The sequence below is a fragment of the Stomoxys calcitrans genome, chromosome 1 (assembly GCF_963082655.1).
Source record: "Stomoxys calcitrans chromosome 1, idStoCalc2.1, whole genome shotgun sequence".
Classification (NCBI taxonomy): domain Eukaryota; kingdom Metazoa; phylum Arthropoda; class Insecta; order Diptera; family Muscidae; genus Stomoxys; species Stomoxys calcitrans.
Window position 1 is genome coordinate 212891479 of NC_081552.1, and position 16214 is coordinate 212907692.

Sequence of the window (16214 nt, forward strand, 5' to 3'; positions counted from 1 at the left end):
CATTTGCCAAGAAAGAGATCTTGTTTTAATGAAAATTTCTTTGGAACTTGTATAACCAACCGACAATGAGCCACCGACGAGAGCATTTATTAGTAGCAGACAGCACCCCGTCTGGTGAATGCATGAGGAAAATGGTATGGCCACTAAAAAGCTGCAAACGCTTGCTTTGCTTGACTGAATCATTGGTTAAGTGCTTCGTTTGCTGTTGGTTGGGCTTGCTAGATTAGCCAGCTGGAAGAGCAGCAAGTAACTCCAGCACCTTCATGGGGAAATAGAGCTTCTCTGCACAGCACTGCATTGGAATGCCAAAAATCATGGAAAATTGATTAACGCTCTATGTGATGATGTTCAGTGAATATGGCATTGTGGGTAAAAAATGAATTTAGTTTTCGTATTTTCATATTGAGCCATTAGGCGGTGCAGGGGCGGGACACTCAATACCGCCTAACAGGCAGGGGCTGACGACGAGACAATTACCGACTCTCTCAATATAGGAAAGACTAGGATAAGCAAAGATCCTAATACTAAAACAACAGGCAGTGCAGGGGCGAGAGACCCAACACAGCCTAACGAACAGGAACCCGACGATGGAACCATCAACGACTTTCTCGAGATTAGAAAGGATGGATGAAGATCCGACAACGAGACAATAATCGACTCTCAATATTGGGAAGACTAAGAGAAACAAAAATCCTAATACAAAAACATCAGGCAGTGCAGGGCCTCAACACAGTTTAACGAACAGGGAACCGACGGTGGAACCATCAACGACTTTTTCAATACTCGGAAGATTAGGATAGGTAAAGATCCTCATATTAAGACGTCAGGCAGTGCAGTGGCAGGAAACCCAATGCAGCCTAACGAACTGGGAACCGACGATGGTGATGGTCTATCACCCACTCCCAAGAAGCCTATTTCCTCATGATTTAGAAGACTAGGATAGGCAATGATCCTAAAATGGGAATATCAGGCAGTGCAGGGGCGGAAGACTCTATACAGCCTAACTAACAGGGACCCGACGATGGTACCGACTCTCTCAACGATGGTACCGACTCTCAAGATTTGGAAGATTAGGATAGGCAAAGATCCAAATATTAAAACATCAGACAGGAAACTCTATGCAGTCTAAAGAACAGGGAGCAGACGATGAGACCATCACCCACTGCCAAGAAGCCCATCGAATGCAGGACCAATGATTGGGGTCATCCAGATAAACCTCCTCCGAAGCAAGACGGCTACTCACGCTCTGATGGAGAAAATCAGCAAGGGCAAGACTCATATTGCCTTAATTCAAAAGCCATGGACGCCCCGGAACAAAAGTGGACTGAATCATAGCAACTACCAAATATTCTATGCTAATACTGGTACTCGGCCGAGGACCGGAACAAAGTTTCTGGACTGAACCATATCAACTACCAATTATTCTATGCTAATACTGGTACTCGGCCGAGGACCTACGTCATTTGTCATAAACATTTCAATTATATATTTTCCCCAGAGTTGTCAACGTCGGCCTTTCGACTCCGGCACCGCCACCCACGTAAGAGCTGCAACATGTGGTGAGGAAAGCAAACAAGACAAGAAATAAGGTACTCTCACCACACTTCGTGGAATAGTACCAACTTTAATAAGCAGGGCCAAGTCCTGGCAAAATTCTGCAAAACTAACGACCACTTAATTTTGGTAAAACCGCTACTTTTGTTAATGTGATTAGGGAGGAGGTAATATAGATTATCCAAGCATAGAAGATATAGACGACAATGTCAACAGGATTACAATGAAGTTAGTTGTTCTCTTCGGAAAGGAAATCAGCCCAAGAAAAACCCTGAATGACCGGGGAGATTCGCAATATGGGGAAAGAGGTCCGCAGACTTTACAACACGAGCACGTCGTAAAAAAGCGGAAGTTTATTGAGATGTGTATGACACACGGCTCAAGGAATACAATAAGACTACCAGGGCGGCAAAACGTACCGCCTGGAAGCTTTTCTGCCGACCTGTTGGCATAGCGTTAATAACGCCGCCAAAATGAAAAAGTTTCTGACAAAAACCCATGTCCAAACTGAAACGTTAGTTGGGGGAATGAGAGCAGATACAAGGGAGTATATGTTGAAGCTTTTGATGAAGACGCACTTTCCACAAGATACGACGGGAATCACGGAGACACCGGAATCTTGAAATAAAGAGGTTGATCGAAGGCTTATCATAATGGAAGGTTACGGTTTGAGGAGCTTCAAACCATTTAAGTCACTCAGCTCTAATGGAATATTTCCGGCGTTACTACAAAAGTAGGCCATCTATCTGGCGCCCCATCCGACCACAATTTTTACAGCGTGTCTTGGATTTGCATATAGGTTAGGTTGAAAGGAGAGTGCAGATATTAATTCACCTCACGTCACTATGGACATACGCCTAAGCCAGTAATCGGCTTGTTGTGCGCTCGAAATACAAAAAAAAGTAACCTCGAAAAAGAAAATCTATGTTAGGAATTCCGTGCTACTTAGAAAATCCTTAATTGTTTTCCATGCCATTTCCCCAAGTTGGTTCATGTCTGGTATTGTGTCCTCACCTTAATGCCGATATCTGTTAGACGCGAAAGCCTGAAAATGACATAGGAAATGCCTCAACCACTCATCATCTTCCCCGCATGCCCTACACATGCTATCACTTGCCGCACCGATTTTACATAAGCGAGCTCGTAGTCCTATGTGTCCTTTTATAATACCGAAAGCTTTACTGACCTCCTGTTTGCTTCCTTTCAGTAATAGCCTCGCCTCTTCACAATCCAGATCTCCCCATAGGATTTTCGCCGTAATACCGAACGTTTCGCTGTTCCACAGTGTTACATGCGCTTTCGTCGACCACGCTTTTAACTCGGACTGCGCCGATCCGAAAGGCCTCAGATTAACCAAGTTTATTGGCGGCAGTCCTCTGGCCTTCACTGCCAAATCGTATGCTTTTTCATTCCGCCTTACTCCGCTATGGCCCGGCACCCAAACGATTCGGATCGTGCCATCCTCAAAGAAGGCGATAATCTCCTTCTTACACTCCACACTGTTTGAGACCTTACCATTCTTGTTGTTATTGCCCTTAGGGCCAGTTAACTGTCCGTTAAGATGTTCACCGCTGTAGCACCATACCACCTTACGCATTCCGTGATAGCCCGGATCTCCGCCTGTAGGAGGGTATTATGTTCAGACAGTCCAAAACTGTGCTGCAGTGCCTCGCACTCGACCTCAAGTGTCGTTTCAGGTATCCAATCGGAAACCTCTTCCCTTCGTTCCAGGTTTCATATCGTCTTAAACTTAATCTGTATGTTTATGGGTTGGATGTCTAGAATAGTTTCCAGTGCCTTAGTGGACGTGGTCTTCATCGCTCCGCTTTTGCCAAGACAACATGTTCTCTGAACCTGTTGTATTATCCTATTGTTGCACTTATTCTCCATCGCAGACCACCAAACTACTGAAGCGTAACTTAGTATTGGTCTAATCACGCTCATGTAGAGCCAGAGGACTATCCTTGGACAGTCTGAACAAGTTTCTGAAATGTTGAGGTGGACAAATTAGGGGCCTGCCAAGAGGTGTCTGGACTACAATATTTACTTTAATTAGCTATAACAGAATATTTGTTCCACTAGCCGTTCCAATAGCGTTCCAAGCGCTCGATCTTCCGCACTAATCCAAAAAACCTGACACCAAATTTTGAGATGTCTCTCACAACTTGATCTTTCTATCGCGCTTTTGGTCTTCCCAGTTTGCGTGTACCACCGTGTTTGCCTTCAAAAGACTTCTATGCTGGAGCTTCTTCATCCATTCTGACAACATGACCTAGCCAACGCTACTATGGTATCGTCGTCATACAGCTCATACAGCTCGTGGTTTATACGTCACCTATATTCTCCATTGACGCAAACTGGTCCACATATTTTACGAAGAATCTTTCTCTCAAATACTCCAAGCACTGCCTCATCTGCTTTCATAAGTACCCATGCTTCAGAACCATATAACAGCACGGGTAGAATCAGTGTCTTGTATAGTGTAATCTTCGTCTGTCGAGAGGTGGCCTTGTTATTATTATTCTTATTAATTATTATTATTCTTCGCTTAATCTCAAAACTGGTGTCATTCGTTTCAGTTACGGCGGTGCCGAGGTAGATCAAGTTACTGACTGTCTCAAAGTTGCGTGACTGTCTCCCAACTTTCTCCATTTTCTTTATCTGCTTGGTTGTGTAAGGCTTTTTGGGAGTTGAAACCATCCATTTTGTCTTATCTCCATTTACTGTCAGACCCATTTTCACTGACTCTCTTTTGATTCCTTAAAGGCTGCAGTTACTACTTCCGGTGACCGACGTGGACTATCTAGGTCCTAAAAAAGTTGCATATGATCTCGTTAGCACCTTAGCTCTTGCCATTTAAAATTTTAAAGACAGGGTAGCGGCCCGTTCTCCCATGCCAGATTTTTATTGTTTTTTTTTTTTCGATTCTATTCCACTGTGCGTTATAGGAGGGGGTCATTAATCTAGTCATTTCGTTTGTTACACCTCGAGATATTGAATTTCAGCCATATGAAGTATATACTTGATCGTCTTGATATTCTGATTCAATCTAGCCATGGCTCTTCGTCCGTCCGACCGTTTGTCGAAATCACGACAGTTTTTGAACGAATAAAGATATCCGCCTGAAATTTGCACATATATTGGGTTGCCCAAAAAGTAATTGCGGATTTTTCATATAGTCGGCTTTGACCAATTTTTTCACAGCTTGTGACTCTGTAATTGCATTCTTTCTTCTGTCAGTTATCAGCTGTGACTTTTAGCTTGCTTTAGAAAAAAAGTGTAAAGAAAGTATATTTGATTAAAGTTCATTCTAAGTTTTATTAAAAATGCATTTACTTTCTATTAAAAAATCCGCCATTACTTTTTGGGCAACCCAATACTTCTTTTTGGGTCTTTGGGCATTGCAAGTGAACCAAATCGATTTGGATATAGCCCCTATAAGACCAATCACCCGATATGTCTTTTTGAGTTCCTTCAATTTTCATTCAAAATACATCTATGCCTTACAACAATAACCCAAAATCCTTCCCCTATAGGTCCACAAAATAGATGTATTCCCCATATAAACCAATTTTGACTTTTTGAGTCCCTTTAAATATCTATCATTACCCGATTTGATTGCTACAAAATATTTCAACTAGAAGTTAATAATTGTAGGTTCTTAGCAAAGTCCATGATGGTGTGTACACAAAATTCGACCCAGCCAAACTTTGCCCGTTTTTGCCTCTTTATTTTCTAATCATTGCAAAACTCTCATGGAGAACTTATGATAAAAGTGCTGCATATAGAGTGCTGACTGTGTGCAATGCGATTGTATAAAGTTTTGTTAACCATTTAATTGAATCAATCGTTATATGACTTTAAACTCACTTCACCGTGGAATTAGCTTCATTAAATCGTCACAACAAAGTCTTTGGTGAATTGCACACATGTCTCATCAAATGAGATTTCCGGTAATCTCCGGCACAACAGAGGAACACAACAATTGTTAGTCCCCTCGCACGCGAACTGACATCCTCGCAAAACTGCAGTTGCTGCTGTCAAGCCTGTTAGAGGCAGAGGCAGTCTTTTATGGGCAACCTTTGGAAAATGTGGGAATTATGAAACAGGCTGTCATGCAAGCTCTCTTTTTGTAGGCACCCAAGTTTGATTTGGGGTTTTGCAGCATTTCCTGTTTTGTTTAGTGAACTTGAACTTGTGTTGTGATTTGACTCCTGAAAGAGTGCTGCAGTAGTTGGAAATGTCTTTGGCATTGGCAGAGCGTTCAATTGTTTTCAAATCAATTGAATTGCAATGCATCTCTTAGAAATGCAAGAGGCTTTGAAAAAAATTCAATGTGGCTCGTCTTCATCGTTGTTTTGCACTATAAATCTGGATATGCCGGTTTAGTGGTGTTGTTTGTGTCTTTCTTGGATTACTGGTCGTTTCGCTTTGTCTAACATGGCTGAAGATGGTTTTTAAAGGCAAGCTTATGCTTTATTACCACACATACTCTATGGATTTTTGTCTTTGTTGTTTTCTGTTTTCTTCACAAATTTTTTTCTTTTAATACCTTTATAGACTTTTTAAAGTTGTTCCATTCCAGTAGTGGCACGAATGTAATTTTTGGCAAAATGGTTTTTCAGCTCAGAGTTTATTAAGTGTAAAGCGAAAATTTGTGCTTTTATTTTTTTGATTAAATGATTTGATTTATGTCGGTTTGTCTATTTATTTCTGGTAGTTTGACTTTTGTTGTGTGTTTTTGTGGTCAGTCTTTTCGTGACTTTCTTTTAGGCATGCTTGGAAATGGGGTTCGTGTGCAACCATTAAAAGAGTAAGTTATATAACTTTTTTAGATTCATTTGCCTAAAACAAGGGAATAACCTTCAAATGTGGAGGAGGTGAAGGGGATGTACATTTTATAAACAAAAACGTTTCTAGGAAGTGTTGTTGGAAGTAAGAGGTTTTGGTTATACACAATTAGTCCATAAAGGGACATGGAGTCACATAATCCTACCAAAGAGATCGCCATACTGCAGCTACATTTAACATAGGCTCGGATTCGGGTGAAGTTTACATAAGTTGGCCATTACAGAAAATTTATTCCTCTAGCCGAACGTAGAAGAGATTTCCAAGTGCCTCAATCTTCTGCGCTTCTTCTCCAACCTCTGAGACCCAATTTCAAGATCCATCGGAATTTTTGGTCTTCCCCATGATCCTACCAAAGAGACACCGCGATACTGCAGCTACATTTAACATACGCTATGAAGTTCCAGGTTTAATACACAGCTTGATCTTACTTCACTTAAGTTGGCCATTACAGAAAATTTATTCCTCTAGCCGAACGTAGAAGAGATTTCCAAGCGCCTCAATCTTCTGCGCTTCTTCTCCAACCTCTGAGACCCACTTTCAAGATCCATCGGAATTTTTGGTCTTCCCCTTTTGCGTGTTCTATTATGGTCGCCTTCAAAAGACTTCTTTGCTGGAGCTTCTTTATCCATTCTGACAACATGACCTATCCAACGCAGCCGTTGTGTAGGGTGATTTTTGAGCTATTATCTTTTTGGTAACACTGATTAAAACAGCTCACGCACGTTTCATTGTTGTTGTTGTTGTAGCAGTTTATTGTGTACTATCTTTCGTCTGCTTGATTCTGTTGAGTGTCAAGACCCAGGAACTCCGCGACTAAGATGGGGTGCGTCCACAGGGATCTGGGTCTGAGTCGAGTGGGTCTGGCCGGCAGTTAAACAGGTGACGTGTATCGTGCGGTCCCTGGTTACAATCGGGACATTCATCTTGCACGTCGGCATCAATCCTAGCTCTGTGGGAATTGAGGCGGCTGCATCTGCCGGAACGTAATTGAGCCAGAACCACTCTGGTTTGCCGGGGGAGGTCGATTTCTTCGGGTGCAATGGGTGGCGGTCGTTCTCCAAGGACTACATTCACTCGGTAGCCAATTAACGCGTCTGCTACCGTGTCTGCATGAATGTTGTTCAGACCCGCTTGATATGCCGCTTGATCTAGAGGTTCTCTCTTGTAGCGCTGGACCTCACGCTCTAGATCGTGTAGATCTACCTTAAGGCTTCTGGGCGGTGGGTATCTATCCACAAGATGATTATTTGGATGATTTCTGCGATAACAGCCCAAAAGGTATTGCTTAGACAGCATGTAGTTATGTCTACGCACTGGTAGGATCTTTGTCTCCTGATGGAGGTGGTCCACATGAGAACTAAGGAGAAAGCCCGTCGCAGTTCGGAGGGCGGCATTCTGACAGATCTGAAGGCAAGTTCGTTGAGGTAGACGTGCAACCTATCGAAGATGTCATAAATGGGTCGGGGGCCTAATGCCATGAACGTACAAGCGTTCGCATATGATACGATCTCTATGCCTTCTGGAGGGGGTGGAATTGAGGATAGGTAGAGGGTAAACAGTGCCGGAGATATCACCCCGCCTTGGGGAACTCTCTGTTTCACGGTGCTTCGACTTCTTATTCCTAAATTCCACAATTGACTGGTAACTACGCAGATAATTTGCGACCGAGCCTTTTACGCCTGGCTGGAGGGACGTGTTGGCCATACCCTCAAATAGTTTGGCATGGCTGACCGTGTCGAATGCCTTCGATAGGTCCAGTGCTACGAGGAACGTCCCATCACATGGCTTGGACTGATTGAAGCCACGGAAAATGTGTGGGATGATGGCATGCAAAGCTGTTGTTGTCATATGCAGTCTTCGAAATCCATGTTGATGCTCGGCGAATGGAAATTCTCCTACGAGGCTAGGGAGGAGTAATGCCTCAAGCGTCTTTACTACTTGTGAGAGTAGGGAGATCGGTCTGTACCACTCCCTCAAACTCGCGTCCTTTCCAGGCTTCAGTAGCGGGATCACTTTGCCCATTTTCCAGACATCCCGGAACTATAAGAGTGTTCAAAGACAGGTTGAGTACACTACTCAACTCCAGGTAAATCCAGATTCTTCAGCATCAGTGTAGAGAATCCTTTGGGGCCCAACGCTTTGGATGATTTGGCGCCACGGATGACATTCGTAACTTCGCCCACTGTAAATTATGATGGCTGTCCATTAGCTCGAAGACCACGGATACGGCAAATGGCTCTCCTCCTTGCCCTGTCCTTCTCGGGATGCACAATAAATGGACGGTTGAACAACCTGGCGCATCTCTTCGGATCAGTCACGGTTACGTCGCCAAATGTGACTGAGGTCCTGTCATCTCGTCTACCGGGGTTCGAGAGTGACTTAACAGTTGATCACAGCTTGCCTAAACCGGTGCCTAAGATACATTGCTCCAAGTGTTCCAGCCCCAAATTCCGCTTATGTTCGTTGACTACACTGTTTTATTCCAGATTCAGCTTGCTGATTCTGGTGTTAGTGGGGTCGGTACAACGAATCCCATCACGCTCGTCTGCGAATACCACTACCTGCGCCGGGAAATTGGGCCGCGCTTGGAGTATTCGACCGGCTGGTATAAAGCGAGCGGCTGCTGCGTTAATGATGTCTCGGAATGTGCTCTCGGCAACTAGCAAATCCTAGGGGGGTATCAGTTCATTGAAGCGACGATTGGATTGGAAGTCGGGTGGTCGGTCGATGGTGAGAATTATGGGGAGATGATTTGATCTCAAAGAAATGACGGCTTGCCAGGATACGTCACTCAGGTGATCAGGGGGCGTTTTTGATTATACACAATTAATCCATGGATGGATATGGAGTCACATAATCCTACCAAAGAGACCGCCGTACTGCAAATACATTTAACATAGGCTGTGAAGTTCAAGGTTTAATAAGCAGTTCGATCGCTTACAGCAAAAGCGGATGTCTCCTCTTAAGAATAATGAGTCCAGTTTTCGAAAATAGAACTTCATAATTTCATAGAAATTTTGTCTTTAGGGAAAATTTGATAGAAATTTGGTCTTAAGAGAAAAATTTCATAGAAATTTTGTCTTTAGAGAAAATTTCATAGAAATTTTGTCTTTAGAGAAAATTTCATAGAAATTTTGTCTTTAGAGAAAATTTCATAGAAATTTTGTCTTTAGAGAAAATTTCATAGAAATTTTGTCTTTAGAGAAAATTTCATAGAAATTTTGTCTTTAGAGAAAATTTCATAGAAATTTTGTCTTTAGAGAAAATTTCATAGAAATTTTGTCTTTAGAGAAAATTTCATAGAAATTTTGTCTTTAGAGAAAATTTCATAGAAATTTTGTCTTTAGAGAAAATTTCATAGAAATTTTGTCTTTAGAGAAAATTTCATAGAAATTTTGTCTTTAGAGAAAATTTCATAGAAATTTTGTCTTTAGAGAAAATTTCATAGAAATTTTGTCTTTAGAGAAAATTTCATAGAAATTTTGTCTTTAGAGAAAATTTCATAGAAATTTTGTCTTTAGAGAAAATTTCATAGAAATTTTGTCTTTAGAGAAAATTTCATAGAAATTTTGTCTTTAGAGAAAATTTCATAGAAATTTTGTCTTTAGAGAAAATTTCATAGAAATTTTGTCTTTAGAGAAAATTTCATAGAAATTTTGTCTTTAGAGAAAATTTCTTAGAAATATGGTATTTCTTGACTAAGCATAGTGTCAAGATTCTGGTCCCACGCCAGAGAAATGTTGTTTGGCATACAAATTCGTTGACAAGTTTTGCTTGAAATATTTTTAAATTTTCGTGAAGGAATCTTAACAGTTCTCGCCTATATAAGAAGATTTTTCGAGATTAAGTTATTCAACTATTTTCATTCCATCCAAGCATAAATACAAAAAATAAACATTTGGATGTCTGTTCTACATGTTTGTGATTTTTATTATTTTTTCTATTTTTAGATACAACCTCTCTATGACTCCTATCAACGTGATGTTGAAATTCATCTTTGGGAACCAATCAATCGCTTTTGGGCCGAATGTTATGAGGCCTGTAAAGTGGCATCCAAAAAGCGTAGTACATTCCAAGCTGACAACAGAACCATATTTCAGGTAGGTTGGTTGTAGTTAGTAGTCTTGGGTGACTTAGGTGACTCAAACATGCAACAGTCATAACAAGTGACGAATGTTATTGCAACGCATATTTGAATTTGAATTTGCAAAAATAGCAAATCAATATGGGGTTTTTATTGTTTATTTTGTTTTGTTTTTTTTTTTCATCTCTTTGACATAGAAAAAAATTGTCATTCCCTGGAAGGTGCGTCAAGTTGAAGAAACGAAACGCCTGAATGCAGCTGCATTGCAGCATAAACGCAAAAATAGTCACATCAAGAAAAAATGGAAATGTGCCAAACGATTCCTGTATGGACCGCGTGGTCCCTGGTTTACGGGGTAAGTGAAGTAGAAAATAAATATTTCTTGCCTATGTTTTCATTGGAAATGTTTACCTTGGTTTAAGGCAGGAAGTATGGCCTTTTTTGGTAGATTATAAGACATCATATTTACTAAAATAACATTGGCGTTGACCATGCAATGTTGTCATTAATGAATTTAAAACAAAAAATATGAAAATAAATGTATAAAAGCTCACAGAAGTCTTGAAACGTAGGATTTACAATGGTTTAAGAAAAAAGTAGGGTTTTCAGCCTTAAAAAGAAAATGGCACAGTGCCTACAACTTTAATTAATGAAATAGTCATTGAAATGTCTTTGTGGAACATTCCACTGAAGTTTTGTCTTTGGGGACAATTTTACTGAAATTTTGTCTTTAGGAAAGAATTCACTAAAATTTTGTCTTTATGAAAACTTTCACTGAAATTTTGTGTTTAGGGAAAATTTCATTGATATTTTGTCTTAAGGAAAAATGGCACAGTTGCTGGAAGTCATACCAAAACTCGTCATGCAAAATTTCAGCCAAGCCGGATGAGAAATGCGCCCTCTAGTGGCTCAAGATATCAAGATTCAAGATTGGATTATATGGCAGCTATATCAGGTTATGGGCCGATTTGAACCATACTTGGCACAGTTGCAGGAATTCAAGACCCCAGGTAAGCTTATATGACAGCTGTATCTCTTCTCCCTTCGAAAGTTTTCGTGCTTTTGACAGACAGAAAGGCGGATGGACGGACGGACATGGCTATATCGACTTAAAATGTCATGACGATCAAGAATATATATGGTATATATGGAAAAGAAAAAACAAAATACCTCATGCAAAATTTCGGACAAATCGGATGATAATTGCGCTCTCTAGTGGCTCAAGAAGTCAAGATCCAAGAATCAAGATCCAAGATCCTGAAAAAGTCAAGACCCATGATTGGTTTATATGATCGGTATATACAGTTGTTGGAAATGATACTATAACACTAAGTGCAAAATTTCAGTCAAATTGGACGAGAATTGCGCCCTTTGGAGGCTCAAGAAGTCAAGACCCAAAATCGGTTTATATCAAAACATGGACCGATTTGGCCCATTTACAATCCCAACCGACCCACACTAGTAAAAAGTATTTGTGCAAAATTGCAAGCGCCCAGCTTTACTCCTTCGAAAGTTAGCGTGCTTTCGGCAGACAGACAGACGGACGGACATGGCTAAATCGACTTAAAATGTCATGACGATCAAGAATATATATACTTTATGGGGTCTTAGAGGCATATTTAGAGGTGTTACAAACAGAATGACGAAATTAGTATACCCCCATCCTATGGTGGAGGGTATAAATATCAATTTGTGTTTGTTTATCTGTCGGTTTGTTTGTTTCGTATAGACTCAAAAACTGTTGAACCGATTACCTTGAAATTTCCAATATGAAATTTTTTATATTGGATAGGGGCGGACTCTCCCCCTTAGCCCAAAAATAGAAGTGTAGCGATAGGGGCAACATGCAACTCAAATGAAAGGTATTCAAGAGTAGAGTGCGAATTTCGTAATAAAAATTGGGTCCAAGTAACTTGGGGGCCGCCCCAATACCAAAACTCCCTAAAATAGGTTTATTTGGCTCTATTGAAAGGGACTCAAAATCAAAAGTGGACCGATCGCGACTACATGGATATCAAATGAAAGGTATTGAAGAGTAGAATTCAAAAATGGTATTGACATTTGAGTATAAGTAAGTAGGCGGCCCCAAACCCCAAAACTCCACCAAACAGACATATTGGATGTTCATGTCAAAATGGAGCTCAAATGAAAGGTATTCGGGGGTAGATTACGAATCTGGCATACAAAATCAGGTCAAAGAATATTGGGCCACCCCAACCCCCAAAAAACGCCCCAAATGGACACATGACCCATCATGACTAAATGGGATTTGTTTTGTTTGTTTGTTTGTTCCGTAGACTCAACAACGGCTGATCCGATTTTCTTAAATTTTTCACAGATTGTGTAGGTTTTTGTGGAAGGGTATTGGAGTATCCAGCATCCAGCAGGCCGCCCCAAGCTCCTCTAAACAGATTTCGACGTTCCTATCAATATGGGACTTAAATGAAAAGTATTGGGCAGTAGATTACAAATATGCCATAAAAAATTAGGTCCAAGTATTGGGAACTCGCCCCACCCCCAAATACCCCCAAAATGAGCATATCAGCCAACCATGGCTATATGAGACTCAAATGAAAGGTATTTGGGGGGTAGATTACGAATATGACATTAAAATTTGTGTTTAATTTAGGTGACGCTTTTACTCCTAAAAATACCTCAAATAGGTTAATTGGCCCATTCTGACAAAATGGGACTCAAATGAAAGGTATTTGAGAGTCGAAAAAGAATTTGATATCCAATTTTGAAGCCAAGTGTTTGGAGGTATGCCCTAAAAATACAAATTTTGCCCATGAACATTCCACTAAGGAACAGGGGCAAACATATCAATGCGTGCAGTCCGATTCAAGTTTAAGCTCAATGATAAGGGGCCTCCTTTTTATAGCCGAGTCCGAACGGCGTGCCGCAGTTCGACACCTCTTTGTAGAGAAGTTTTACATGGCATAGTACCTCATAAATGTTGCAAGCATCAGGAGGGGAAAACCAACGATGCAATTGTTGTCTCGCCAGGACTCGACCCAGGCGTTCAGCGTCATAGGCGGACATTGGTATGTCCGCCTATGACGGTAGCCTTTGCGCTACGGTAGCCTCCAATGCGGGTATGCCCTAAAGCACCCACTAAACTGAACTTCACTCCCGACTATGGCAATATGGAGCTCAAATCAATGGTATTTGGGAGTAAAGAACGCATTTGATATCTATTTTCAGGGCAAAGTGCCGGTGGCCGCCCCAGTCCCAAAACACCCTCCAAACGGTTCACATTTACCGATCATGGCAATATGGGGCTCAAATTAAAGGGATTGATTGGAGGAAGGGAAGGGATTGGATTGGAGCATGTATTTGATATCCATATTTGAGTTGAAATGTCTGAGGTGCCATCCCTCCCCAAAAAGAGCACCTGCCATTACCCTAATATTCAAAAGTACCAGATCCCGGACATTGGTAATGCCATTCGTTCGAAATATTTTTGCCCTCTCACAGTCACCAAAAACAAAACATTGTTGCGCTCGGGTGACTCAAGAGCCACCCAAAAGCCGCCAAATGGATATATAGACCAATCGCGGCCATATGCAGCTCAAACGAAAGGTGTTTGAGAGAAAACACGATTTTGATATTCAATTGAAGAGCCATGTGTTTGGGTGGAACGGCTCCCCCAAAATACCTCCCTATTATATAAAAGATATTTGGGGTGGAAATTGATTGATTATCGGGTAATTGATAGTCATTTTCGGTACAAAAACCATGGGGTTCACCCCATCCTCAAACATAACTGTTTTACCGCTCGTGCCAATATGGAGCTCATATAAAATGTATTTGAAAGTAGAGCACGAAACTTATATTTACTTTAAGGGCCAAGTATCTGGGTGGCCACCCCACCCCCGAAATACCCCCTAAACCGGAAATGTCTACCAATGCGGTACTATAGGACTCACAAGATAGGCATTTGGGAGTAGAGTAAAAATTTGCCCAGGAAGCGAGTCAAACTTCTCACACATCAATGAGTGTTTTCCGATTTAAGTTTAAACTCAATAATAAGGGACTTTTTTTCTAGCCGAGTCCGAACGGCGTGCCACAGTGCGACACATCTTTGGGGAGAATTTTTTACATGACCATTCACGGCATGGTACCTCGCAAATGCTGTCAGCATTCAGAGGGGATAACCACCGATTTAAATTTTTTTCGTTGTTCTCGCCAGGATTCGAATGCAGACATTCAGCATCGTAGGCGGACATAGGTTACATTGACACGAGTTCTATATCCACATTCATGGCGAAGTGCCCGCTACTTAAAAATATATTTGAGAGTGAGAGAAGGCGCATCGGAGCGGGCCGGTTTCGGCTAGTATTATATAAATATAGTCGTTCATTCATTTAAAATTCAGAAAAAAATTTCATTTTGTATTTAGTAAAAATTTCATTGAAATTAATTATAATTTCTTTGAATTTAGTTAAAGTTAATTCAATTTAATAAAAATAATCATTAAAATTAGTAAAATTTCATTTAAATTAAAAAAATATTAATTAAAATTAGAAAGAAATGATTATGAAATGAATTTAAAAAAAATGTTGTCTTTAGAAAATATTTCATTGATATGTTTGTCCATCCATTTAGCCTTTTGGACAAAAATTCCTAAAAATTCAGTGTTTCGAGAAATGCCATAAAAATTTCATTGAAATTTTCTCTTAAGAAAACTTTGGAATCTAGTTTCTAAAAGCAATTTTATTAAAATTTGTTCCTTGAAGAAAATTTCATTTAAATTTCATCTTCGGAGAACATTACATTGAAATTTCGTCTTTAGAAAAAAATCATTCAAATAGTCTTTAGAGAATATTTCACTGATTTTGTTTAAGCTTTTCTAAAGGATTTGGAACCCACTGTCAATTGTTTTAATTACGCGTTGATTACAATTGCGACAATTTGCTGCATTGTAATAATTGCAAATGTGCTGTTACATAAAAAAACACCACCAAAATAGCGAAAGTAAATCCACAAAAGAAAAATACGCTTAAAATTAAAAACTCTGCGACAAATTGTTACCTGGTTCATTCATAACGTTTTGTTGCCATCGAATGTCTGTTTGTTTGTCTCATAACTTGTGGTCATTGAGCCGAAACTTTATTTCATTTCCCAAATTAAGCAAAAAAAAAAAAAACTCAGCAATTCAACAAAGTATTTATGGTAAAATTTAAAAAGGCAGGCAAGAGAGAGAGAGAGAGGTACACACGCGCTGAATTTAAGAAAATATTAATGAAAAATCAAAAGTTTTTGGACTTGAATGGCTTAATTGGCAAGATTTGTAAATGGCTTTCATCATGAAAATCTATGGAATTTTATGACTAAGACCCCTTTTCGGCCATATACGGATTTGGTGATTTGGCATTTATAAATTCATTCATTTTTCATTTGGGGTGCGTTTGGCTTATTGGCCCGGTTATAACAGAATATTAAATAATTCAGCTTAAATGTAACAAAATTGCCTTTTCTAAAGCATTTGATAGCCTGCCGCCATAAAATAGCCTTGTTTTGGATTTCAGATCGATCGATTTTTTGCATTGACCAGTGGCAAGAAAAAAGAATCTGAAATGCGTAAACGAGTTCTGCTATCGAAAGTGTTGTCATTATTAACATTTTAATTTATTTATTAAAAAGATTTCGATAGAAAAAGAAAACCAACCAGACCACAGGCGGACTTGCAGTAACGCACCTTGAATTCGATGACAAAAACAAA

The 16214-nt window shown here is 40.2% G+C and overlaps 1 protein-coding gene across 3 annotated transcripts in view; it reads left to right on the top strand.

Annotated features, from left to right (window-relative positions):
• Positions 1–16214, top strand: part of LOC106086282 (neurobeachin-like protein 1) — a 296682-nt gene that overhangs the window by 159358 nt on the left and 121110 nt on the right. For all 3 annotated transcript variants that reach the window (XM_059360778.1, XM_013250890.2, XM_013250899.2), the window contains 2 exons: positions 10356–10505; positions 10687–10844. In XM_059360778.1, coding sequence (XP_059216761.1) covers positions 10356–10505; positions 10687–10844 — 308 coding nt within the window. The remainder of the gene's footprint in view (positions 1–10355; positions 10506–10686; positions 10845–16214) is intronic.